This window comes from Mrakia frigida (assembly GCF_051309035.1).
Source record: "Mrakia frigida strain ATCC 22029 unplaced genomic scaffold BDY24scaffold_2, whole genome shotgun sequence".
NCBI lineage: Eukaryota > Fungi > Basidiomycota > Tremellomycetes > Cystofilobasidiales > Mrakiaceae > Mrakia > Mrakia frigida.
In genome coordinates, this window is record NW_027481279.1 from 268,688 (window position 1) to 290,237 (window position 21,550).

The 21,550-nt window shown below is 54.4% G+C and overlaps 8 protein-coding genes across 8 annotated transcripts; 6 read left to right on the forward strand and 2 right to left on the reverse strand.

Annotated features, from left to right (window-relative positions):
• Positions 1–482: 482 nt before the first annotated feature.
• On the forward strand, positions 483–3,600 carry CDC16 (anaphase promoting complex subunit CDC16; the record flags this gene model as incomplete). The annotated part of the gene is made up of 13 exons (XM_076644020.1): positions 483–696; positions 824–1,182; positions 1,254–1,320; positions 1,388–1,428; positions 1,498–1,657; positions 1,731–1,822; positions 1,905–2,050; positions 2,120–2,323; positions 2,405–2,530; positions 2,596–2,748; positions 2,824–2,943; positions 3,027–3,162; positions 3,238–3,600. The coding sequence occupies 13 exons, from the start codon at positions 483–485 to the stop codon at positions 3,598–3,600; spliced, it is 2,181 nt and encodes a 726-aa protein (XP_076500603.1).
• Positions 3,601–3,704: 104 nt separating this feature from the next.
• On the forward strand, positions 3,705–5,228 carry BDY24DRAFT_91214 (uncharacterized protein). The gene is made up of 2 exons (XM_076645231.1): positions 3,705–4,197; positions 4,305–5,228. The coding sequence occupies exons 1-2, from the start codon at positions 3,754–3,756 to the stop codon at positions 5,094–5,096; spliced, it is 1,236 nt and encodes a 411-aa protein (XP_076500604.1). The 5' UTR covers positions 3,705–3,753; the 3' UTR covers positions 5,097–5,228.
• An 850-nt stretch (positions 5,229–6,078) lies between these two features.
• Positions 6,079–8,847, forward strand: BDY24DRAFT_411418 (isocitrate lyase and phosphorylmutase; the record flags this gene model as incomplete). The annotated part of the gene is made up of 14 exons (XM_076642923.1): positions 6,079–6,256; positions 6,374–6,495; positions 6,584–6,687; positions 6,778–6,896; positions 6,981–7,032; positions 7,114–7,227; positions 7,299–7,448; positions 7,526–7,877; positions 7,968–8,092; positions 8,162–8,260; positions 8,341–8,396; positions 8,476–8,581; positions 8,665–8,699; positions 8,783–8,847. The coding sequence occupies 14 exons, from the start codon at positions 6,079–6,081 to the stop codon at positions 8,845–8,847; spliced, it is 1,677 nt and encodes a 558-aa protein (XP_076500605.1).
• Positions 8,848–9,397: 550 nt separating this feature from the next.
• Positions 9,398–10,648, forward strand: BDY24DRAFT_411419 (zinc finger MYND domain-containing protein; the record flags this gene model as incomplete). Its single annotated transcript, XM_076642924.1, has 5 exons — positions 9,398–9,532; positions 9,717–9,944; positions 10,025–10,408; positions 10,490–10,517; positions 10,590–10,648. The coding sequence occupies 5 exons, from the start codon at positions 9,398–9,400 to the stop codon at positions 10,646–10,648; spliced, it is 834 nt and encodes a 277-aa protein (XP_076500606.1).
• A 380-nt stretch (positions 10,649–11,028) lies between these two features.
• On the reverse strand, positions 11,029–13,609 carry BDY24DRAFT_367996 (uncharacterized protein; the record flags this gene model as incomplete). Its single annotated transcript, XM_076638003.1, has 7 exons — positions 11,029–11,084; positions 11,211–11,710; positions 11,781–11,872; positions 11,957–12,760; positions 12,839–13,294; positions 13,369–13,450; positions 13,533–13,609. The coding sequence occupies 7 exons, from the start codon at positions 13,607–13,609 to the stop codon at positions 11,029–11,031; spliced, it is 2,067 nt and encodes a 688-aa protein (XP_076500607.1).
• On the reverse strand, positions 13,338–15,254 carry BDY24DRAFT_91397 (uncharacterized protein). The gene has a single exon (XM_076645234.1). It carries the CDS (start codon positions 15,167–15,169, stop codon positions 13,529–13,531), a length of 1,641 nt encoding a protein of 546 aa, XP_076500608.1. The 5' UTR covers positions 15,170–15,254; the 3' UTR covers positions 13,338–13,528.
• An 83-nt stretch (positions 15,255–15,337) lies between these two features.
• BDY24DRAFT_346686 (ThuA domain-containing protein) lies at positions 15,338–16,739 on the forward strand. The gene is made up of 8 exons (XM_076637634.1): positions 15,338–15,400; positions 15,467–15,625; positions 15,697–15,854; positions 15,928–15,994; positions 16,064–16,144; positions 16,232–16,291; positions 16,423–16,526; positions 16,661–16,739. The coding sequence occupies exons 1-8, from the start codon at positions 15,361–15,363 to the stop codon at positions 16,718–16,720; spliced, it is 729 nt and encodes a 242-aa protein (XP_076500609.1). The 5' UTR covers positions 15,338–15,360; the 3' UTR covers positions 16,721–16,739.
• Positions 16,740–18,348: 1,609 nt separating this feature from the next.
• BDY24DRAFT_405657 (casein kinase 1 family protein) lies at positions 18,349–20,173 on the forward strand (the record flags this gene model as incomplete). Its single annotated transcript, XM_076642660.1, has 9 exons — positions 18,349–18,415; positions 18,496–18,656; positions 18,742–18,855; positions 18,937–19,001; positions 19,072–19,235; positions 19,337–19,467; positions 19,573–19,665; positions 19,755–19,978; positions 20,077–20,173. 9 exons carry the CDS (start codon positions 18,349–18,351, stop codon positions 20,171–20,173), a joined length of 1,116 nt encoding a protein of 371 aa, XP_076500610.1.
• Between the last annotated feature and the right edge of the window lie 1,377 nt (positions 20,174–21,550).

Consider the following 21,550-nt stretch of genomic DNA (forward strand, 5'->3'; position numbering starts at 1 on the left):
GAGCGGTTTCCAGATCGCTCCCATCCCTGCGAACCATCTTCGACCTCAACGCCAGCATCGTCTCTCCGACTCGTTCGGGCTGGGACCGGAAGCTCTGGTGGATCATCTCATGATGGGAGGAGATAATGACGATGGTTAGTCAACCCACTGTAGCATCTTCGACCTCGCGTGTATAGAGGCGAGACGAGACACGGAGGCTCGAGCTGACCGTCTTCCTCCTTCCAGATCCCTCTTTCGGTGCCAACAACTCTTCCATCCTGCACGTTTCCCCCCGTCTCCTGCCCAACAAGCACACCTTCCGTCGCAAGAACTCCAACTTGTCCGTCTCCTCATCGAATCCCAACAACTCGAACCTTCTCGTTCCAGCTTCGCCAGGAGGAGCAGGAGGAAGCGTCGACCGACGAGGCATCACTCCTTTACGATCTCGTCTGAGGCAGCAGCAGCATGCAGGAGGAACGACAGTAGACGAAACAGCTTACAGCATGCCTGGAACAGGAGCTGCTCAGGACTCGGTTCGATTCGATCTCGGGGAGGAGCTTGAGGATCGAGACGAGGTCGAAGAGGAGGAGGAGGAGGAATCGAAGGAAGGATGGGAGCTCATGGTCGACAAGATGAGGACTTGGCGGCAGGACGCGATGATGCAGCATCTGTACGAGACGGCAGCTTTCTGGGGGGATAAGGTTCTTAGTTGGACGGGTAAGTCGAGATTTTGCTCTTTTCATTGACGGGCGGGAGGGAGGAAGGAACGACGAAGAGAAGGAGCGTTCGAGCTCACACCCTTTTCTCCTTCCTTCCCTTTGTTCTTCTTCACAACCTCCCACAGGAGACCGAAATGACGCCTTCTGGCTCGCTCAGATTCACTTCCTCTCAAACCAATATTCTCGAGCTCTTCGAATCCTCATCCATCCTCTCCACCCTCCAAATCCTCCACCCAACCCTTCAGGTCAACATCAGCCCTCCTCCTCTGCGAAGGGCAAAGAACGAGCTCGACGGTACGACGAGGATGACGAGGAGGAAGACGATATGGAGATGGAGGAGAGGAGGGAGAGGGAGATCATCCTTGGAGACGGTGGGATCCTGAGCGAGGAGTTGTGGGAGGAAGATGGAGGAGCGGGAGGGAAGGTCGGGAGGAGGTTGGTTGACTTGAGTCTGGCTTGTAGGTATCTGGCGGCTCAGTGTCAGGTGAGTCTTGTGCTTCGTATCGAGTCGAAGTAGGGGAGAGTGAGCTGATCTTCCCTTCCTCTGCTACTCAGGTCCGAATGGGTCGATGGACGGACGCGTTGGAGATGCTGGGTCCTTCGAATCCGTTTCAAGGGACAGGTAAGCTTCATTCTTCCTCCCTCTCAAGACGTCTGGCGCACCGATAATTCTCTTTCTCGTCTCACAGCACATAGCGGCCCGACGATCAAGTCGGATGGAGGTTTCAAGGTCCGTAGCTCTTCTTTCCTCACCTCTCGAGATCGAGAAAGCTCACCTCGTCTTCCTTCCTTCCCTCAGCTCGAATCGTCGATGTGCCTCCTTCGTGGTCAGATCCACCTTCGTCTTTCGTCAGCAACTCAAGCCAAGGAGTCTTTCCTGGAGGCTCTCAGTCTGGATGTACGATGCTACGATGCTTTCTCGGCTCTCGTTGGTGGGGAGATGATGAACGTCGAGGAAGGTGAGTTTCGAAGAACGACGCGTCTCGACTGCTTTGGTCGTACTGACTCTTCTTCCTTCTCCGTGTGTCCCAGAATGGGATACGATACAAAGTCTATGCTACAAGGAGCAGACCGATGAGTGTGCCGAGTTCATCCGGATGATGTATACAGTCAGGCTGAAGAAGGTGAGTTTGACTTCGTGTCGAGCTGAGGGAAGAGGGACGAGGATCGAAGCTGACTGAAGCGTCTCAATCTGGCTTCCATCAGTACAAACACCTTCGAGAGATCACCGTCATCCGTCGACGTCTGGAAGCAGAGTATGCTCTCGCAGACAACGCCGACGTTCTCTTCGGTCTCGCCGATACGCTCTACGCTCAGTACAAATGGAACGAGTGTTACGCCGTCACTTCTCGGTGAATCTCTTCGTTCTCCTCTTTCTCGTCTTTCAGAACTCACTCTCCTTTCCTTCTTCGCTTGATCAGCATCCTCACCATCGTCCCCAACCACAAAGCTACTCTCCCTCTCCACCTCGCCTGCATGCACCACCTCCCTCGCCTACGCTCAGCTCTCTTCCTTCTCGCTCACGAACTCGCCGACGCCGACCCAGACGATGCGACGAGCTGGTACGCTGTTGGACTTTGGTACTTCACTGGAGAGAGATGGGGAGAGGCGAGGAGATACTTTGGGTTCGTCGAGTTTGCTTTCGTTCTTCTTTTTCGATCTCTTCTTTCGCTGACTCGTTCTTTCTCTTCTCTCTCACCTCACAGAAAAGCATCCCTCATGGATCCTCGTTTCGGACCAGCTTGGATCGCCTTCGCTCACTCCTTCGCTCTCGAGAAAGAACACGATCAAGCCATCATCGCCTACTCGACTTCGACGCGTCTGTTCCAAGGGTGAGTCCTCGCGGTTCACTCTCGTCTTCGATTCCTTCTCTAATAGCGCTTCATTTAACTCTCAGATCTCATCTCCCTCTCCTCTTCATCGGAATGGAACACCTCCAACTCCAAAACGTCGCCGTCGCAGGAGATCACTTCCTCTCCGCCGCTTCGATCTGCCAGACGGACCCTTTGCTGTGGAACGAGATGGGAATCGTTGCTTATGCAAACGGAGAGTGAGTCTCTCGAATCTCTTGTCCGCTCCTCTTCTTCGAAGCTCGTGGTCTGACCTCTTTCTTTCTTCGTTGTAGCTACCTCGGAGCCATCTCTCAGTTCCAAAAAGCTCTCGAAGCGGCTGCTGAGATGCAAGGAACTCCTTCGACCTGGGCACCAACTCATCTCAATCTTGCTTACTCTCTAAGACACGTCAAGTGAGTGTTCTTCTGTCCTTCGTTTCCGTCCGAGGAAGGAACGAAACGAGCCACCGACGCGTTTGATCGTTTTGTCCGATCAGACGCTACGACGAAGCTCTCGCCTCCTACCAACGATGTCTTCAACTCGACCCAACCTGCGACAGCGCCTACACCGGAATCGGAATGATTCGACAACTCCAAGGAGACACCGACGGAGCCATCGAGAGTTATCACGAGGTTCGTTTCGACGCGTCTTTTCTTTTCTCCCTCTCTTCCCTTTCTCACACCATTCCTCTTTTCTTTCCTTCCCAGGCCTTCTCCCTCAACTCCCACTCCTCCCAAGTCTCCACCCTCCTCACGCTCAGCCTCAACGCCTCCATCGAACTCGGAGGAGCGCTTCAATCCATCAAGGGATTGCCGTCTGTGCTCACGAGCGACAAGTTCGATCCGTTCAGGGTGGACGCGCAAGGGATCCCGTTGCCTACCGTAACGGAAGGGCAGGGAGAGGTGGAGGTGGAGGTGGAGGGTTCGTCGAGGATGATGGAGGAGGATGATAACGAGGAGAGGGAGATGAGCATCTCGAGGAATCTCGACGAGGAGGGAGAGGGAGACGAGACGGGAGGGGATGGGGAGGGAGAGACGATGGATGTGGAGGGGGATTCGATGATGATTTAGGGGATCTCAGATCCTTGACTCCCTTATGGTAGATACTCGTTTCTGGCGAGGAAGATTTTTTCGAGAGGTTACTCCTGACTCGGCCTCTGTCTCGGTCACCAAAGCTGATCAACAGCTCCGCCCTTCCTTCCTCCAAACGCTCACTACCCACCCATGCTCCCCTCCTCCCTCTCGCACAAGCTCACCCCCTTCCTTCCTCACCTCGCTCTCCTCTTCCTCTCCACTCGCTCCTTAGGGTTCAGTCCGTCTCCGTTTCTCACGCCGTTCCTCGTCTGCTTCCTCCTCCATCTCACGACGACCTCCTCGTTCCTCTCCCTCCTCCCTTTCTTATCGTTGGGCATCTCTCTCAGCTACTACCTCGATCTTCACTCCTCTTCAGTAATCTTGGGATCCAGATTAGAACTCGCCGTTGCACTGGGCTTAATGGGTCTCGTTTTCGCAACTGGGATCTTGGGGTTGGTGAGCGGATGGAAGTGGGTGGAGAGGAGGTGGTTGAACGAAAGAGCAGGGAGGGAAGGACTGAGGAACGTGACGTTTCCGATCGTTTGGAGTTTAGGATGGATGGTCGTTGGGAGAGCGAGTCCCATGGGCAGGCAGGTCAGTGCTCGTTCGTTCGTTCGTTTCAAGAGGAAGAGCGGAGGACTACATACAAGGAGGAGCATCAAGCTGACCTCTTTCTTTCGCTTCCTTTCGTTCGCCACAAGGGATCCTGGACTCCCACCCACGGCTTCTTATTCGATTCCTTGTCTCCTCTGGTCAAAATATGGGGACCAGCAGTCATCGATCTCGTAGCAGGAGCTCTCGCGGTCTTGCTTCTCAAGGCGCTCCATCCGAGGGATCTTCTGCTTCCCGACGCCCTCCTTTCTTCGAACGGACATCAACACCAGGACCTCGTTCGATTCGAGGAAGAAGAAGATCAGCAACAACGACAAGAACAAGTTCAAGAAGAACCCTACAGAGACGACCCCTCTACACCCTCCCAGCCTCGCTTCCTAACCCTCACCAACGGTCTCCTCCTCTTCCTCGCTTTCAACCTCCTCCCTTCCTTCCTTCCCTCCCCTCTTCCTTCCCCTCAACCCCTTTCAACCCACACGCCTCTCTCCCTCGCTTGCATCTTACCTCCTTCAGCACCTGCTTCTTCCCAAACTCAATCGGATCTCGACCGGTTCCTCTCTGAAACCCGACGCGTCGCCTCCTCCGCTCGCGTCCTCCTCTGGCCCGAAGGAGCCATCCAGGTGGAGAACCAAGCTTCGTTCGAGGAAGCGATCAAGGAAGTGGGAGTGGTTAGTAGAGGGATGGGCGTTTGGATCGGGGTCGGGGTGGTGGGGAGGTGGAGACTGGATGGCGAGAGGGAAGAGGGAGAGGGAAAGAAGAAGGGGAATGGAATGGTTTTGGTTGGACCGACGGGAGAGGTTGTAGGTGGGTATAGAAAAGTTAAGGTTGTGCCGAGTGAGTTGAGTCACTTTATTTCAGTGTTTGAGAGTGAGAAAAACTGACTAGACTAGGAGATTTCGTTGGATATGTAGTCGTCGAATCCTTCTCCATCTCCTCGGGCCATCCCTTTCCACCTCCCATCCTCACTCTTCCTCTCCCGCCTCCTCCTCACGTTCCTAAATCAACCTGGGCATCAGTTGAAACAAACTATACTCGTTCCATTCATCTGACAACTTTAATCTGCAACGGTTCGTTTCCCTTTTACATGTCCCTCCCTCTCTTTCCTCCCTTCTCTCACTCACCATCTCTCGTGCCCTCTCAGATCTCAACCACCCGACCCTCTTCTCCTCCATCTCCCATCGCACCTCCTTAACCCTCCTTCCTTCCTCAACCTTCTCCTCCCTGCCCATCGCGCTCTCCCTCCTCTCCCAAGCCCGTTCGCGCGCTTTGGAATCCTCCTCGCCTTTGTTGCTCTGCGACGGCTCTCCAACGGGCGTATCGGGTTTCGTGGACGACTGGGGAAGAGTGAGGAACTGGCAGGTTGGAGGAGGGAGTTTCGTGGTGCACTGGGAGGTCGAAGGGACGGGTGGGGAGGTGAGGAAGAGGTCAGTTTATTGGGGGGAGGGATGGGTTGCGGCCGGGTTGGTTGCCGTGCTGGGAGCGGTGGGAGTGGGGAGGAAGGGAGTGGGTGGGTTGTGGAAGAGGGTGAGAGGGAGGGTGATCAGGGAAGAAAGAGAGGGAGAGTTGATTTGAACGAGACGCGTTTGGGTCTGGGTTGTTTTTCCTTTCCTTTTCTTTTCTTTGTTGACGACGATTTCGATTTATGAGGACCTTCTATATCCATCGTCTAGTTCTTACATCTTTCGGAGCCGAAACCGAAAAAGGGTTTTCCTCAGAGAAAAAAAGCAAGGTCTGGAGAGGGCTAGCTTGACCGGCTTGACCCGAGCTCTCTCTCAACACCCATCCATCTCCCTCTCCCCTCTTCGCATGTTTCGTCCCTCCTCAAGACTCCCCCATCCTCTCCGCTGCCCAACCATCTCCTTGATGTCTTCTCGAGCATCTTCTTCCCGCCCTCCTCTTCTCGCCTTCCCAACCGCCGTCGAAGAAGAGGTGTCCTTCTCCCGTCGGATCGCTTCCCTCGAGCACGCCTGGTCGACGGACGAACGCTGGAAAGGGTTGAAGAAGAGGAGTTATTCCGCTAGGGACGTCGTGTTGAAACAGGGTTGGTAGAGGGTTTCCAATCTCTTCTTTGGGGTGAAAAGATAAGGAGTCGGAGGGTTGGGAGGGAAAAACGGTCGAGAGCTCACCATCTTCGTTTCGTTTCGTTTCGTTTTGAAAGGTTCCTTGGACGTGATCCCTCCCGCCTCCAGCCTCATGGCTCGAAAGCTATGGGAGCTTCTTCGAACGAGGGAACAAGAAGGGAAACCGGTTCATACGTTGGGAGCTATCGATCCTGCTCAGGTACGCACGGCACGCACTACTTCGGGGAGAAGAGGGGAAACGAAACGCTTGAGCTCACCACCCAATCTTTCTTTTGCTTGCTTGCCAGGTCACCCAACTCGCTCGAGCAGGTCTGGAAGTCGTCTACGTGTCAGGCTGGGCATGCAGTAGCTTGTTGACGACGGGAGCGAACGAGGTTGGGCCTGATTTGGGGTCAGTCCGGCTCGCAAAAGAAAAGGGAGAGGAGGGAGAAGAGGGCTAAACGGTTTTGTTCGGTTTCCGTGTTTTGGGGATTTTGTGCAGAGATTACCCTTACACGACGGTTCCGAATCAGGTTCAGAGACTGCATAGGGCTCAGACGCTGCATGATCGGATCCATTACGACGAGAGGATGAGGGAGACGGAGGGAGAGAAGAGAGGGAGTGAGTCCAGTCCCGTTTGGGGCTTTGTTTTTTGCGTCTGGGGAACGTTTTGGCTGATGAGGTGTGTTTCTTTGAGGGACGCAGAGATGGAGAGGACGGATTACCTGAGGCCTATCATTGCAGATGGGGATGCTGGGTGAGCTTGGATTTGGATTTTCTTTCTTTCGGACGCGTCGCACCTTCGCTGATTGATCATCTCCTCGTTCTTTTTTTGCAGTCACGGAGGTCTTTCGTCAGTGATGAAACTCGCTAAGCTCTTTGCTGAGTCTGGAGCGGCTGCTGTTCATTTGGAGGATCAGCTGCATGGAGCGAAGAAGTGTGGGCATCAGAGGTGAGTTGGACGCGTCTCGTCTCGTTTCCTCCCTCCGAACTCACACTTTTCTTTTCTTTCCGTGTTTGCAGTGGGAAGGTTCTCGTCCCTACGAGTGATCACATCCAACGACTCGTAGCTACGAGACTTCAGTGGGATATCCTCGGATCGGACAACGTCTTGATCGCTCGAACCGATTCGGAGTCCAGCCATCTCCTCTCGTCGACGGTTGATCCTCGAGAGTGAGTCCCATTTCCCCTTCCCTTTCTCTTTCTCCCAACCATCTCGTCTAACTAAACTCCTCATCCTCCCCATCCAGCCATCGCTTCCTCCTCGGCTCCACCCTCCCTTCCTCCCTCCCTCTCGCCGAACACCTCGCCAACCTCGTCGCCTCCGGAACCTCCCCCGCCGAAATCGAGTCCGTCGAGTCCCGCTGGATCGAAGACCACAAGCTCATGACCTTCCAGGAAGCCGTCGTCGCCAACTTCCAGTCCATGTCGACCGACTCAACAGCAGCGATCGACGAGTTCCTGGCGTCGTCGGCCCATCAGTCGATCTCGGTGTCGAGAGCGCTGGCGAAGAAGATCTTTGGGGGCGGGGAGGAGGTGTTCTGGGATTGTGAGGCTCCGAAGACGAGTGAGGGGTTCTATAGGACGACGGGGGGGATTGAGGTGAGTTCGGATTCGACGCGTCTTCGTCGTCCCGCCTTTTTTTCGACGACTTTTTGACTTTGTTTCCCTTCTTCGTACGACGTGATGCAGTCCGCCATCGATCGGGCTCTAGGCTATGCTCCTTACGCCGATCTTCTCTGGCTCGAAACCAAGAACCCGGATCTCAAGCAGGCGAGGAAGTTTGCGAGGGTCATTCGAGAGAAGTTCCCTTCGAAGTGAGTTTGACGTTCGTCTTCCTTTGCTCTGCCGAACTCGAACTGACGATTTCTACTTCTGGAATAAAGGATCTTGGTGTACAACCTCTCTCCTTCGTTCAACTGGAGTGCTCATGGATTCGGAGACGAGGACCTGAAGGAGTTTGTTTGGGAGTTGTCGAAAGAAGGGTGAGCTTCCGTCGTCTCTCTTTTTTTCGCTGCAAAAACCGCTCTCAAGCTGACCTTTTGACTCTCAATCCCTTGTCTAGATTCATCCTCCAACTCGTCTCCCTCGCCGGTCTTCACTCCAACGCCGCTGCTACTGGTTCGTCCTTCTACCTCTCGTCCTTCGTCGACGTCGCGTCAAACTTCGACTGACCCTTTCGAAACCTCTCTTCGAACAGCCGAACTCGCCGCCAACTTCAAAACCGACGGGATGCTCGCCTACGTCAACCTTGTTCAAGCGAAAGAGAAAGCTCTCGGGTGCGATGTGCTCACGCATCAGAAATGGTTCGTCGCCTTTCCTTCTTCCTTCGATTCTCCCTGACGCGTCGGGAAAGGCTCACCCCGGTTTCGTTTCTCGATTTCAACAGGAGTGGATCTCAATACATCGATGGCATCCTTTCGTGTGAGTTTTGCCTTTCCACTCGAGAAGAGGAAGGAAGTACGAGACTGAACGACCTTCGCTCTTTTCATCTTTTTTCTGTGCAGCCATCTCGATCGGATCGAGTGCGACGCGAAGCACGGGGAAGGATTCGACGGAGAGTAGCTTCTGAGCAGGCAGTAGTACGTAGGGGAGGGGTTGGGAGTTGATTTGATGAACTTTAACGACAAGGGCAAGAAGAATTGGAAGACGACTCTGGGTATCGCGACGCGGTGAGAACAAGGCGGACTTCTTCGCCCTTCATCGTTTTTTTTTTATCTTCTTTTCAGTCCAGTCGGCAGTGGTCTTGGGTGCGACCCTTGAAGTTTCGCCTATGCTCGACGAAAGAAAAGATCGGTGACGAGGGGACTGTTGAAGAGCGAGGGGGAGAGACGAGCGAAGGGTGGGTCGAGCCTTCTTCGTACATCTGTTCCGTCCTCGACTTATGTCGTTCAGAGAAAGCTCGTTGATGTAGAGGCTAGTTCTTTCAGAGTGTCTCGCTTCGAGAAGAAAAATAGAAAACAAGCTGCGGCGGGTCAAGAAGAGTCTTGAGAGAAGAAGGGAAGGGGATCGACGACCTTTCGAAGTTGAGCTCAACGTCAACCTCCCCTTCCTTCCCTTCCTCTTCCTCTTCCTCCACCTTCCTCCTCCTCCTACCACTCGCACTCTCGCCTCCTCCCAAGATGGAAGTCCCTTCCCCAAACGTACTGGGTCAGCTGCTTGGTCTCTCGGAAGATGGGACTGCCGCAGATCTGTCCCAGATGTCGGAGGAGGACAAGGCGAAGGTGAATCCTGCTTTTCACGAGCACTTCCACTTTGTGAGTCCCTCTCTCTCTTATCGCTGCTCCACAGTGCTACGCTTACTTAATATGATATACGTTAATAGTATAACGGGCTCTCTGCTGTACAACGAAGATCTTACATCGTCAGTGGACAGCAACTCACTCGCTGAACCGTCGCTTCCCTGACCCCCTCTTCCTTTTTCCGATGGATATCTTTCAGGAGGAGCTCTGTTCGAGGTTTCTACCATCCCTCGTCCGCACCTTTCTGGCCCAGGAGTACCCTTGGCTCCCATCCTCCTATTTCACCCTCATCCATCTCGTTGTCGCTTCCGTCCGGACGGCCTCCTTCTGTCGCTTCGTTCGCTCCTTCCCAAACGAAGCTTGCACCCTCTACCTCAGGTTTTCAGGTCCTCTCGAACGCATCTCTGCGAACCTGGATGAATATAGAGTTCGTGCACCCTTCTTCAGTTCTTTTGGCTGCCTGCTAACACCTTTTGCGCTCCTTCATGGGTCTTCTCTCCTTTCTAGGAAGCTACCAACGGCCCAAACACCCTTTCAAAGCTTGTCGATGTTACCATCTTCATCTTTTACGCTCTCGCTCAGAACCTGCCGGCTCGCACACCCTTCCCTTCCTTCCCACTCACGGTCAGCCAAAGTCTCCGTGCCGTCGCGTCTCGCTCCGAAAAGGAACCGCATCTTCGAGCTGAGATGCAAGCTCGAGGATTTACGACGGAATGTATGACCGAGATGGCCGAGCGGTTTGGTCGAGATGGTGATCCGAGGAGATACTCCTCCAGTGAAATGAAGGTGTGGTGGTCCTGTGAGACCCGTCGAGCGGCGGTGGAGACTGAGTCGGATTGCTCGCCTTGTGTGAAGCTGGGTGATGGAGAGGAGATGATGGCTTGTTCGAGGGTGAGTTCATCTACGCATCTGTCCCTCCGATTGTCGTTCTCATGCTGACTTTCGTCCTTTCTCGACGCGTCTCCCATCCAGTGCCTCAACGTTCGCTACTGCTCGAAGGGTTTGCCCTCTCTTCCCTTCTCTCTCACCGAACGTCGGACCTGACTTTTTTCCTACTCTTCGTTCGTTACAGATCATCAACGGTCCGACTGGAAGAGGCACAAGAAGGTCTGCTTCAAACCGACGTGGTGAGACGACGAGGAGAGGGAGGTTTGGGGTTTGAGGAGAGCTTTTGGTTGAGACGAGATGTTTTAATTGCTGGTGGAAGGTGCTACGAGCCATCGAGTGGATGTGTCGGATGATTCTCTGAGGACGAGAACGAAAGATGCTGTTGTGAAAGAAAACCTCGACGCGTCAAATTCCAACAGCTCCCTTGCTTTCGAGACCTTCAGTTCACAAAAGTCGACGGGATCATCGTATGAGTGAGAAAAGGTAGCGAAGAGGTGATACAAGCAAAAAGAAAGGGGAAACGTGTTTAGCCCAAATAGAGAGGTGGAAGGTGGAAGGAAAGGGGGGATGGGAGAGAAGCAACAAATAAAGCGCGAAGAAAACTGGTACAAAGGAGGAGACGCTCAGAAGTAGAGAGAGAAGAAACCATCTAGGTGACTTGATGAAGAGAAATTAACATCTACAGAGAGAGAGAGATCGTTCAAGGGCGTGCGAAAGTACAAAAGATGTCGAGAAGGCGAAGAGAAAGAAAGAGAGAACGCAAACAATCACATCACCACACATCCCGCCCTGGGATCCAACTCACTCCCCATCGAGCCAGGAGTTCCAGCTCCTCCAACCTGACCCCCCTGCCCCTGCTGCTGCTGCTGCTGAGAAGAAGGAGGCGTCCCTCCTCCCAACGGCGGCGTCGTTGACGAGCTCGCAACTCCATCGAGCATCACCACTCCCGATCCCGAGCTGCTTCTCCACCCCAGCAGTCTCCTTCCTCCCGTTACCGTCGTCAACGATCTCGAAGGGCCTCCATCTCCTCCTGAGGAAGCAAGAACAGCAGCAAGAGCAGCCTTCTTCTTCCTCGCCGACGCGACTTGGATTCGAGTTTCATCGACCAAACCCCAACCCCAGAAACTCTTGAGGACGACTCGAGTGAGATCGACCTCGGAACGACCTGGACCTCGTGGAAGAAGATCGGGGTCGAGGTCGGCGTCCTGGTAGGCGAAGGGAAGAGCGGAGAAGCCTCTCCAACCGGATCGAGGTCGAGTGTGACGATGATGGAGGTCAGTCATGGCTTGTTTCGTGAGGTTTCGACTGCAGAAGAGAGGGGAAGCGTGAGTTGGTATGTTGTAGAAGGAAAGAGAAAGGAGAAAGAAGGACGAACGAGTCGGTGACGGCGATCTCAGCTCCGAGAATCCGACGCGACGTGGAGAGACGAACGAACTCTTTCACGACCTGATCCGAGATCTTGGTGTTCTGTTGAAGAAAGAGGACGAAGTAGAGTGAGCTGAGGTCCTTCTGAGGTTTCGGTATCCACCAAAAAAGAAAGGGAAGACTCACGTCAACCTCCAAAACTCTCAACCTCCTGCACCCCCTCACCAGCCTTAGCATCGCTTCCGCCGTAAGCCTTCCACAGTAACTCAACACCAAGTGCTCCAAACTCCACCCCGTCCCACCCTCTTCGTCCCCTTCAGGCGTCAAAACTCCCAACACGCCATCCGTAACCTCACTCGCTCCTTCGAGATCGATCTTCCTGATCCCCTCCGTCGTCGCCAACAATCGAGTCAACCCTTCGTCCCTCAACCTCGTCCCGAACCCAGCAGCTTCCAAGAACTCCAGCCTCGGAACGGCGAAGGCAAGGTGAGAGAAAGCGACGTCGGTGAGACGACTGCAGCCGGAGACGTTGAGGTGTCGAAGGGACGTGAGGCGTTTGAAGTAGATCGTCGAGGAGGCGGGATCTCGACCCATTTCCTTGGAGGTGAGGGCGATGGTTGGGTTGGAGGAGGAAGGATCGGGATCGGGGGTGATGAAGGCGAGGATGTGGTCGTCGGTGAGGGATTTGCATCCTGAGAGGTCGAGGATTTGAAGTGAAGGCATTCCTCGAGCGAGAGCGCTCATGAAGTCGTCGTCGATGTTGCTGAGTCCTGCGAGACGGAGTTCCTTCATGGGACGAGGAGGTGATGATTGGAAGAGGAGTTGGGAAGAAGCTTGTCCTGTGAGGAGAGAGACGCCCGAGGAATCGACGTTGAGGGATCGGGAGAGGTCGAGGGCGATGAGGTGAGGACAGTTGAGGTAGAGGATGTCGCACGTTGCGTTGGTGACGACGGGGAGAGCTCGAAGGTTGACTTTACGAAGGAAAGGACTCTTTTGATGATAAGGAAGGAAAGCCGAGTCAGGAACGAAGATCGTGAACGGTCTCGAAAGGAAAAGAGGACAGCTCACCTTCGCAAGAAGATGGTTCACAGCTCCTCCACTGAAACTCCTACATCCCGCCAGATCCAGCTTCGTCAACCTCGTCACTCCCTCCTTCTGATCCAAGCCCAGCCTCAGCGTCCCCGGATGACCTCCGTTTCCATCCTCAAAGGATCTCCTGGCGCTCTCCAGCGGCGCCGACGATGCGGCGAGAGCGATCTTGTGCATCGTCGAGCTCGAGAGGGAGGTGAGATTCCTGAGGTCGAGAGATCGAAGAAAGGGTCCGGCGTGAGAGGCGATGACGTGAAGAGTGTTGGTGTGGACGGAAACGGTGGCCATGTTGACGACGTTCGAGGGGAGGAAGAGGTTCGAGAGGGAGGGAGTGGTCTGTCCGGGGTGAAGGGGAGGGAGGTTGGCGTAGGATCGAGCGGAGAGGGTAGACCAGAGTTCACCATCGAAGACGAGGGAAAGCCACGACTTGGAGACCTGTGACGAGGGCAACGAAGAACAAAGTCAGCTCGAGTTGGGAGGCTCGCCTTCGAGGACGCGTCGGGACTCACGCGACTGATCTTGATCAACTCTCTTCTCCCTCCAACCTCACCGATCCACCTCTCCGACTTCTTGAGTCCCTCTTCTTCGTTTCTATTGAAGAGAAGAACGCAAAGGAAGTTGAGCTTCTGCTTCGATCGAGGTGGGAAGTTCGACGACGAGTCGTTCGACTCACCCTTTCCAAATTTCCAGCAACGTCCTGAACACCAACAGCTTGATCTCCCTAGGCAACATCCTATCAAAGTGATCCATTCGTCGAGGAGGTGCTGGTGACGAAGGACGAGTGAGGGAGAGTAGGGACGGGTTGTTCGACGAGGTGGGAGAGAAAGGAAGAGCGAGCTTCTTCGAGTTGGGGGACGCCGGAGTTGAACGAGGAAGGAGGAACGGGGTGGGAGTTGGAGGCGATGGAGGAGTGAGAGAGGTGGTGGTGACGGCTCGAGTGACGATCGGTCTGGGTGCGACGAGGTGATGAGACCTGGGAGGAGGAGGTCGAGCCGATGGGAAGGGAGAGGGAGGTCGTGATCCGAGGAGGTTGGTTGAGGGAGCGACATCGACGGGAGTGGTGGGAGAGGGAAGCTCGATGATGGGAGTGGTGATAGGTAGGCTGGTCCCTTCGACGTTTGAACTGGGTAGACCGACGAGGCCCTCTGCTCTGCTTCTTCTCTGACCAAACAAGCTCAACCTCTTCGATCTCCCTCCTCCCTCCCCTCGCGTCGAGCTCTCTCCCACCCTGGCCACGGAGCTCTCGAGTTCCTCAGGGACGCTACTCTTCTTCTTGAACACCGCTCCGACCTTGCTCGACTTGAGCTTCTCCTTGATCTCGTCGAGCTTTCTTCCCACGACGGAGGACGATCCCGACGCCGACGAGTTGGCTGATGCTGAGGGCGAGAAGGAGAGGAGGGAGTTGGCCCTGGAGCGAGAGGTGAGCCGCGATGGGGTGCTGCCGCTGCTGGGAGTGATTCCTGGGAAGGAGATAATGGAGGGAGGTAGGGAAGAGGAGGTCGAAGGAGGTCGAGGGACGAAAGGTTGGGTTGGGGAACGGAAGACCTTGAAGGGTACGGGAGGAGCAACGGCGACCTCCGGTGGTGGCGAATCGTTGGAGAGGATGGGAGGCGAAGCAGAAGCTGAAGGGGAGTCCGTGATAGGGGTTGGTGGCGAGATAAGAAGAGGGGAGGAAGGCAGGAAGGGAGGAGGGAGGTTGGTGTCGGTGAAAGAGCAGTTCGGTTGATCCTTCCTTCTAGGTTCCTCGGCTTGAGCTTGTTCTTCTCCTTCTTGAGCGATGGCTCTTCCCTTGCCCTTCCTATCAATCCCAAGGCTCCTTGAAACTGACGGTTCGATATCGAGTTCGTTGGCCTCTCGTTCCTCCTCTTCCTCCTCCCTGATCTCGACGGCTCCCTCCTTGGACGTTCCTCCACCGAAAGCCCCTCCCTCGACTCCCCACGAGTTCCCTGGAGTCCTGACGTATCCTTCGCTGTTCCAGCTGCTGAGATTCGACGATCCTGGAGAGAAGGAGTCCAGAGGGAAGGAGGACGAAATTGAACTCTCCTGGTCCCGTGAGGCTCGAGGATTCTCTCCTTTGGTCGTTTGCTGAGGCGAGGAGGAGTAGGAAGTGGAAGGAGACATGTTGAACATCTCCTCGGTGGTGCTGGTGGTGAGTTGCATGTCGCTTCGAGGGTGAGTGGGGTGGGAGGAGGAGGAGGAGGAAGGAGAGGAGAGGGGGAGAGGGAAGGAGGAGGAAGACGAAGTCGACGTCAGACGCTCGTTCGAGTCGTGGGAAACAGAGACGCGTCGAGCGTCTCCTGAAGAGATCATCCTGTAAGAGTGGGTCGCTGTTGAGAGGGACCTTCTGTGGACCAGGTCGCGGTTGAGAGTGGAAAAGCGGGAGGGAAGAAAAGAAGCTTCGAAAGGAGTCGGGCACACCTCCGGCGCAGGAGAGTCGATTCGAGCTCACCTTCCTCCCTTCCTTTCCTTTCCCTCTGACGCTCACTCCTTCTCTGAAACCCATGTCGGCCTCTTCAGTTCTCGTCTACACTCGCACAGAAGGTGAATCTTCGAGTTCTCATCTTCTTCAGCTGAAAGAAGCTCACTCGTCCCCCGCTTCCAATTCAGACTTCCGCCACGAATCGATCCCAAACGCCATCTCAGCCCTCAAGGGTCAGTCTCAGCAGTACCAGATCGACTTCACCTTCTCAGAGGATCGAGAACTCTTCACGATAGAAGGGCTCGCTTGCTTTGATGCGATTCTTTTCCTGCACAACTCAGGCGAAGGTGAGCCCCCTCGCCCATCTCTCTACCTCTCTCCTCTTTCGAGCTCTGATCCTTTCTTCTCTTCTTCACAGTGCTCACTGAATCAGGAAAGGCTGCTCTTCTGAGCTTCCTGGAGAAGGGAGGAGCACTGGTAGGCGTGCATGCTGGGTGTGCCTGCCTCTTCGGAACGGACTTCTTTCGACGAGGGATGGGAGCGCTGTTCGACTTTCACCCCAAGATCTCCACGCCGGTCAGTCAAAAAATCAGCCTCTCCCTCTCACAAAACCTAGCTGATAGATTCGCCTGTTGTTCTGTGGGTTCAGACCTTCATCCCTCTCAACAGATCCCATCCTTCGATGAAGAGCGTTCCCGACCGATGGACGTTCGAAGGTCAGTCCTTCTCTTTCTCTCTCCCTTTCTTTAATCAAACTGACCAACCTTCCTGTTTCCATCCTACAGAGGAGGTCTACCACTTCCGTTCTGATCCCAGAGCCGTAGGAGGTGAGGTCCTGCTCACCGTCGACCCCGACTCTTTCGACAGTTCGTCCAGCTTTTTTTTCTCCGACGCGTTTCTTCCTCTTTCTTTGTTCCAAAAGCTGACTGGGGTTTCTTCTTCATGGATCGCAGAGTCAGGAAACACCTCGAGCGATCCTTCGTTCTCGATGGGACCTGGACCTCATCCCATCGGTGAGTTTGCGACGTTGTCGACGCGTCTGTTCTCTTCCTTCCCTCCTTTCCCTCTTCCTCCTCCGTCTCCCACAAACTTGACGCTCGCTGACTCTCTCTTATCTTTCCGTCTCTCCTCCCTCGAACTCCAGCTTGGTTCCAAACTCACAACGCCGCTGTCTCTCCATCCTCGTCCTCCCCTCCTGCAGGTCGATCGTTCTTCACCGCTCTCGGACATACCAAAGAAATCTGGGAGGTGAGTCTCAACCGTTTCTTGTCTTCAAAACCTACTCTCGCGCACTTCCTCTACCAGAGAAGTTGGAGGAGAGCTCGACTCCGAAGACTAAGCGACGTTTTCGTTTCTCTCTTCCTTCGATGAACGAACTGCAGGACCCGATCTTCCTAGAGCATGTGATGGAGGGAATCAAGTGGGCCGTAGAGAAGGGCTGATGAGATGATTGAGAAGCGGCGCGTGAGAGAGAGAGAGCGAAGAGAGAAAGAGACACGAACACGACGACGCGATGCTCGTCGTCCGTTTGACCTTCGACGGAAAACGCTTCGAGACTCGAACAGCGACGAACTTTACTTCGGAGGGGAAATAGATGCTGGGGAAGCTGATTGACTCTCAGACAGTAAGCGAGCTGAGAATAGAAGACGGGAAAAGCCCAGGTCAAGGTCAACAAGCCCGTCGCCTCGCTGAGAGGTCGCGGCGACCCAACTCGGGGCAGATTTTCTCACAGCTTTCAATTTTCGGTTGCGAAGACGGTGCTGTCTTTTTGGGAGAGGGTGTGAGGACGTGGAGAGCTCTCGAAAAATCTTCTTGTTGATCTCTAGAATTCAGAAATAATCGGGGGGGAGAGGGCTGCTCGAGGCCGCGACCTTCTTCCTTCCCTCACCCACATCCCTCCCCTCCCTTCTTCCCCTTCTCCTTCTCTTTAGAGTCCTCTTCGTCAGGTCGCTCTTTTCTCTCGTCTTTCGTGAGTCCATGCTGCTCCCTCCTCAACGGAACTGGGTCTCTTTGGGGTCTTGTGAGGAGACAGAGAGGTGTTCGTTTGCCGTCTGCTGACTCTGTTCTCTCCTTCCTCTCCTCCCCTGCCTGCCTCCCTCGCCCTTCTTCCATCCAAACCTCGACCTTCTTCGTTCTTCCCACCTCCTTCTACGGTCGCTCTATCTTCTCCTCCACCGTGCGACCACTCTCTCGTATACGGATTCGGTCCTCTCCCAGTTCTTCGTCGATCCTTCTCTCGACCAAACCTCCCTCCCTTCCCTTCGGACAACCTTAATCCTCCTCTCGCCCTCCCTCTCCCTCAAACCCTCAAACCTCAACCCTCCCTCTACCCTCTACCACAACCCCTTATCTCGTTAGTACACGCTTCTATCTTGTTTCTAACTTGGTTGCAGGAGAAGGAAGGAGAGAAGGAGGAAGGGAAGGAGGAGTCGAAGGGTCTGGGCTCGCCGCTCCTCTCGCTGGCGTGAGAAGGGAGCTCAGCTAGAAGTCGTTCCATCTTCAACGCTCCACTTCCTCTGGTTCCAAGGATTACTACTGTACCTCGAGCTGCCAGTCAGCTTAGAGGCTATAGAGATCCGGTAGGGCTCACCACCCGTTTGTGGTGTTGGAAAGGGAGGAAGGAAAGGGGAAGGAAACGAGCTCCTCCGTTCACCTTCCTCTCTGCCGCGACGGAACGATCCTTCGACCCTCCTTCCTTCCCTTCTCCCACAACTCCCTTTCGCGTCTGCTCTTCATCAAGAGCACTTGACTGACTCCCGTCTCTTTCTTTCTATTCACTTTCTCTCTATCTTCCCTTCCTCTCCCGGTCTTGGTTGATCCGGTCGCCATTTCACCTTCGCCAATCGATCTCGTCGCTTCACAACCAACCCCTCCTCTCCCTATCCTCACTCTTCCACTACTCTCTTCTTCTCGATACACCTTTACCGACACCTCATATCTTTCCTCTACCACCCACCACCATCTCCCACTGCATACACCATCTTTCGAACGCACCTCTATTCGCCAACCTTCCCTCCAATCTCGCCATCTCGCTCCTTCCTTCCCTTGCCTTCCCTCCCTCAGACCTCAAATGGCTACCGATCTCCGCGTTGGAGGAAAGTACAGGATCGGAAAGAAGATTGGATCCGGATCGTTCGGTGAGTCTATACTCTTTGCTTCTCACATCTCCTCCCTTTCATCCCTTGACGAGATCTCTCGCTCTCTTCCTTCCTTTCAGGTGACATCTACCTCGGAGTCAACATCGTCTCGGGAGAGGAAGTCGCCATCAAGCTTGAGTCCATCAAGGCCAAGCACCCTCAGTTGGAGTACGAGAGCAAGGTCTACAAGTCGCTCGCTGGAGGAGTCGGAGTGCCTTTCGTTCGATGGTTCGGAACTGAGGTGAGCTTCTTTCTTTGTCTGACCGTACCGTCGTCGTCGCCTCCCTTCCGCATCACGAGCTAACCTTCCTTCCTCATTATTTCAGTGCGACTACAACGCGATGGTGATGGATCTCCTCGGACCTAGTTTGGAGGATCTCTTCAACTTCTGCAGCAGGAAGTTCTCCCTCAAGACTGTTCTCCTTCTCGCCGATCAGCTCGTGCGTTTACTTCCCTCGCTCCTCGGTTTCTTTTTCTTCTTCGACGGAAAGGCTGATCTCCCCTCTCTCCCTTGTCTGTAGATCTCCCGAGTCGAGTACACCCACTCTCGAAACTTCATCCACCGAGACATCAAGCCCGACAACTTGTAGGTTTCGCTCCTCTTCCTCCCGTCTCCCCTTCCGTCGTCGCTGACTCCTCTTCCTCTCTTCCTCCAGCCTCATGGGAATCGGAAAGCGAGGAAACCAGGTCAACATCATCGATTTCGGACTCGCCAAGAAGTACCGAGATCCCAAGACCCACCTTCACATCCCTTACAGGGAGAACAAGAACCTCACCGGAACCGCTCGATACACCTCCATCAACACCCACTTGGGAGTCGGTTAGTTCTCCTTCCACTGTTCCTTTTCGTTTCCCCGAGAGTCATGCTCCTTCTCGAGTGCGAAAAGCTGACTTGTTCGCCTTCGTCTCGACTTCAAACAGAGCAATCTCGACGAGACGATCTCGAGTCCCTCGGTTACGTTCTCATGTACTTCCTTCGAGGACAGCTTCCCTGGCAGGGACTCAAGGCCGCTACCAAGAAGCAGAAGTACGACAGGATCATGGAGAAGAAGGTCAGTCGCCTTCCATCGTTCTTTTCCGTTTCGTCGTTCGAACGCTTCTTCGATCCGAACGACTCGAGCTGATGCTTCGTTCCCACCTCCTCTTTTTTCCTCCAGATGACCACCCCCACCGAGCTTCTCTGCCGAGGATTCCCCAACGAGTTCGCCATCTACCTCAACTACTGCCGATCCCTCCGATTCGACGACAAGGTGAGTCTTCTTGCTCTGGTTCTTCTCTCGACGCGTCGACGCCGTTTCGTTTTCTGACTATTTTCCCTTCTCTTCCGCTCTTCTCACAGCCCGACTACTCCTACCTTCGAAAGCTCTTCCGAGACCTCTTCGTTCGAGAGGCCTTCCAGTACGACTACGTCTTCGACTGGTCCGTTCAGTCTCGAGCTGAGGAGTCCAACCCTGCCGCTGCCGCCGCCGCCGCTGCTGCTGGAGCCGCGCCCGCTGCTCGACCCAGTGGAAGGAGGGTTATCGGAGCTGAGGACGACGGAACTGCTCCTGGAGTTGATCGACAGTGAGTCAGCCTTCTCCTTCATGCTTCGTTCTCATACGTCGCGTCCCCGTCTCGCCGTTGCTGACTTGTCGTTCCCGTCCCTTCCTTCGTTCTCGCAGGCTTCGATCGCAGACCAAGGCCATTCCTCCTCCCGCTGCTGCTCCTCGACGACGACCTGAGGATGGTGCTGGCCAGCCTGCTCAGGCGTGGTACTAGATGGGTGGTTGGTCAGAAGTGGCGAGAGGGAGAAAAGGATTCTTGGACGAGGACGTTGATGTCGTCGCTTGAGTCTTTTCTTTTCTTCTCGGTCGCTGGGGGTGTGGGGATCAGGCGATGTGTTGTAGGATGATGAGGGATTTTGGGGTTTAGGGTTTCAGGCAGTCGGTTTGGTGGTCGATTTTGGGAGGGAGGAGAGGAGGGGAAAGGAAGGAGGGAGGAAGAGAGGGTCCGTTCGTCGGATCTTCTCTCTCTTCTCTTTCTTTCGTTCCTTTTTCTCTCGCTCGCCTCTCGGTCAACTTCATTTCGATTCGGACACTCGACAAACAACAACCATACCCCCCTTCTCGACCTACCTCCATCGCTGCTGGTCCGGCATCTCTCCCCTCCCCTCCTCTCCTCTTCGCTCTTCGCTTCTCCTCAAACGCATATACCCTCGCTCTCCTTCACCATCGCGTCTCCACCCTCCCACTCTCTCCTCGGCTCGTCGGTTCTCAACCCTTCCCACCCTCCCCTCCCCCTTCGTCCGCGTTCCGTTCCTTGTTACATCAGCTTTTTTTTTTTTTCTCTCTTCTCGTTTCTCCAACCCACACTCCACTCCATCTGTACATCCTTCCCTCACATCCCTACCTAACACTTGCTTTTCTCCATCGTACACGGCTCTTCTTTCTTCTCAACCCACTAGCTTAATAGTTTCTTTTGCATCGTCCGTTTTCCATGCTCCGTTTAGGTTTTCTCCGACTTGTCTCGTCTCGCTCCGCTACGTTTCACGCCAGTTTCCCTTTTTCTCCACCTTTTTCACCGATCGAACATCGAGTGAGGGCAGGGAGATGAGGAGGTGAGTTTCATTCATCTTTCTTGCTTCTCTACGAGTCTTTTTTGCGACGACCCGACTGACTTTCTTCTCTCTCCTCGTCTTGCTTTCTTCCTCCAGGGCTACAGGTCCTTCTTTCTCTCTCAACCTGTGTCGACTCCTTTCTACAACAATTTTCAAACTCCACCCTCCACTCCACTCCACTCTTCAAACAACCAGACTCAACTCGTCGTCGTCGTCGAGGTTCAAGCAACAGGACCTCTTCCGACTCATCAACCTCGTCCAACCCGTCGCTCTCAACCCCCTCACTTCTTCTCGTCCACTCTCCGTCCCCTCCCATCGCTCGTCGGACTACTCTACTACGGTTTTGAGGATCCTCGTCGTCTCTCTTCCACCTCGGCCCTTTGAATCTTCGTTCGGAGGATTCGTGAAGGGCAGAGCGAGGAGAGTCGAGCTCGTTCGTTGCTTCCTTCGTTTTCTTTAGTTTAGTTCCGTCAGGTCGTTTGAGGAGGAGAATGGATGCCTTTTTTTTTCTATTTTCATAGCGACTCGCTTCTCAGAAA

Excerpts from the sequence above, each read along its gene's own strand:
- BDY24DRAFT_91214 (XM_076645231.1), top strand. The coding sequence starts at position 3,754 with ATGCTCCCCTCCTCCCTCTCGCACAAGCTCACCCCCTTCCTTCCTCAC. Across the intron at positions 4,198-4,304 it reads CGAGTCCCATGGGCAGGCAG|GGATCCTGGACTCCCACCCA; the intron begins GTCAGTGCTCGT and ends GTTCGCCACAAG.
- BDY24DRAFT_91397 (XM_076645234.1), bottom strand. The coding sequence starts at position 15,169 with ATGATCTCTTCAGGAGACGCTCGACGCGTCTCTGTTTCCCACGACTCG.
- BDY24DRAFT_346686 (XM_076637634.1), top strand. The coding sequence starts at position 15,361 with ATGTCGGCCTCTTCAGTTCTCGTCTACACTCGCACAGAAG. Across the intron at positions 15,401-15,466 it reads CGTCTACACTCGCACAGAAG|ACTTCCGCCACGAATCGATC; the intron begins GTGAATCTTCGA and ends CTTCCAATTCAG. Across the intron at positions 16,145-16,231 it reads CGACCCCGACTCTTTCGACA|AGTCAGGAAACACCTCGAGC; the intron begins GTTCGTCCAGCT and ends CATGGATCGCAG.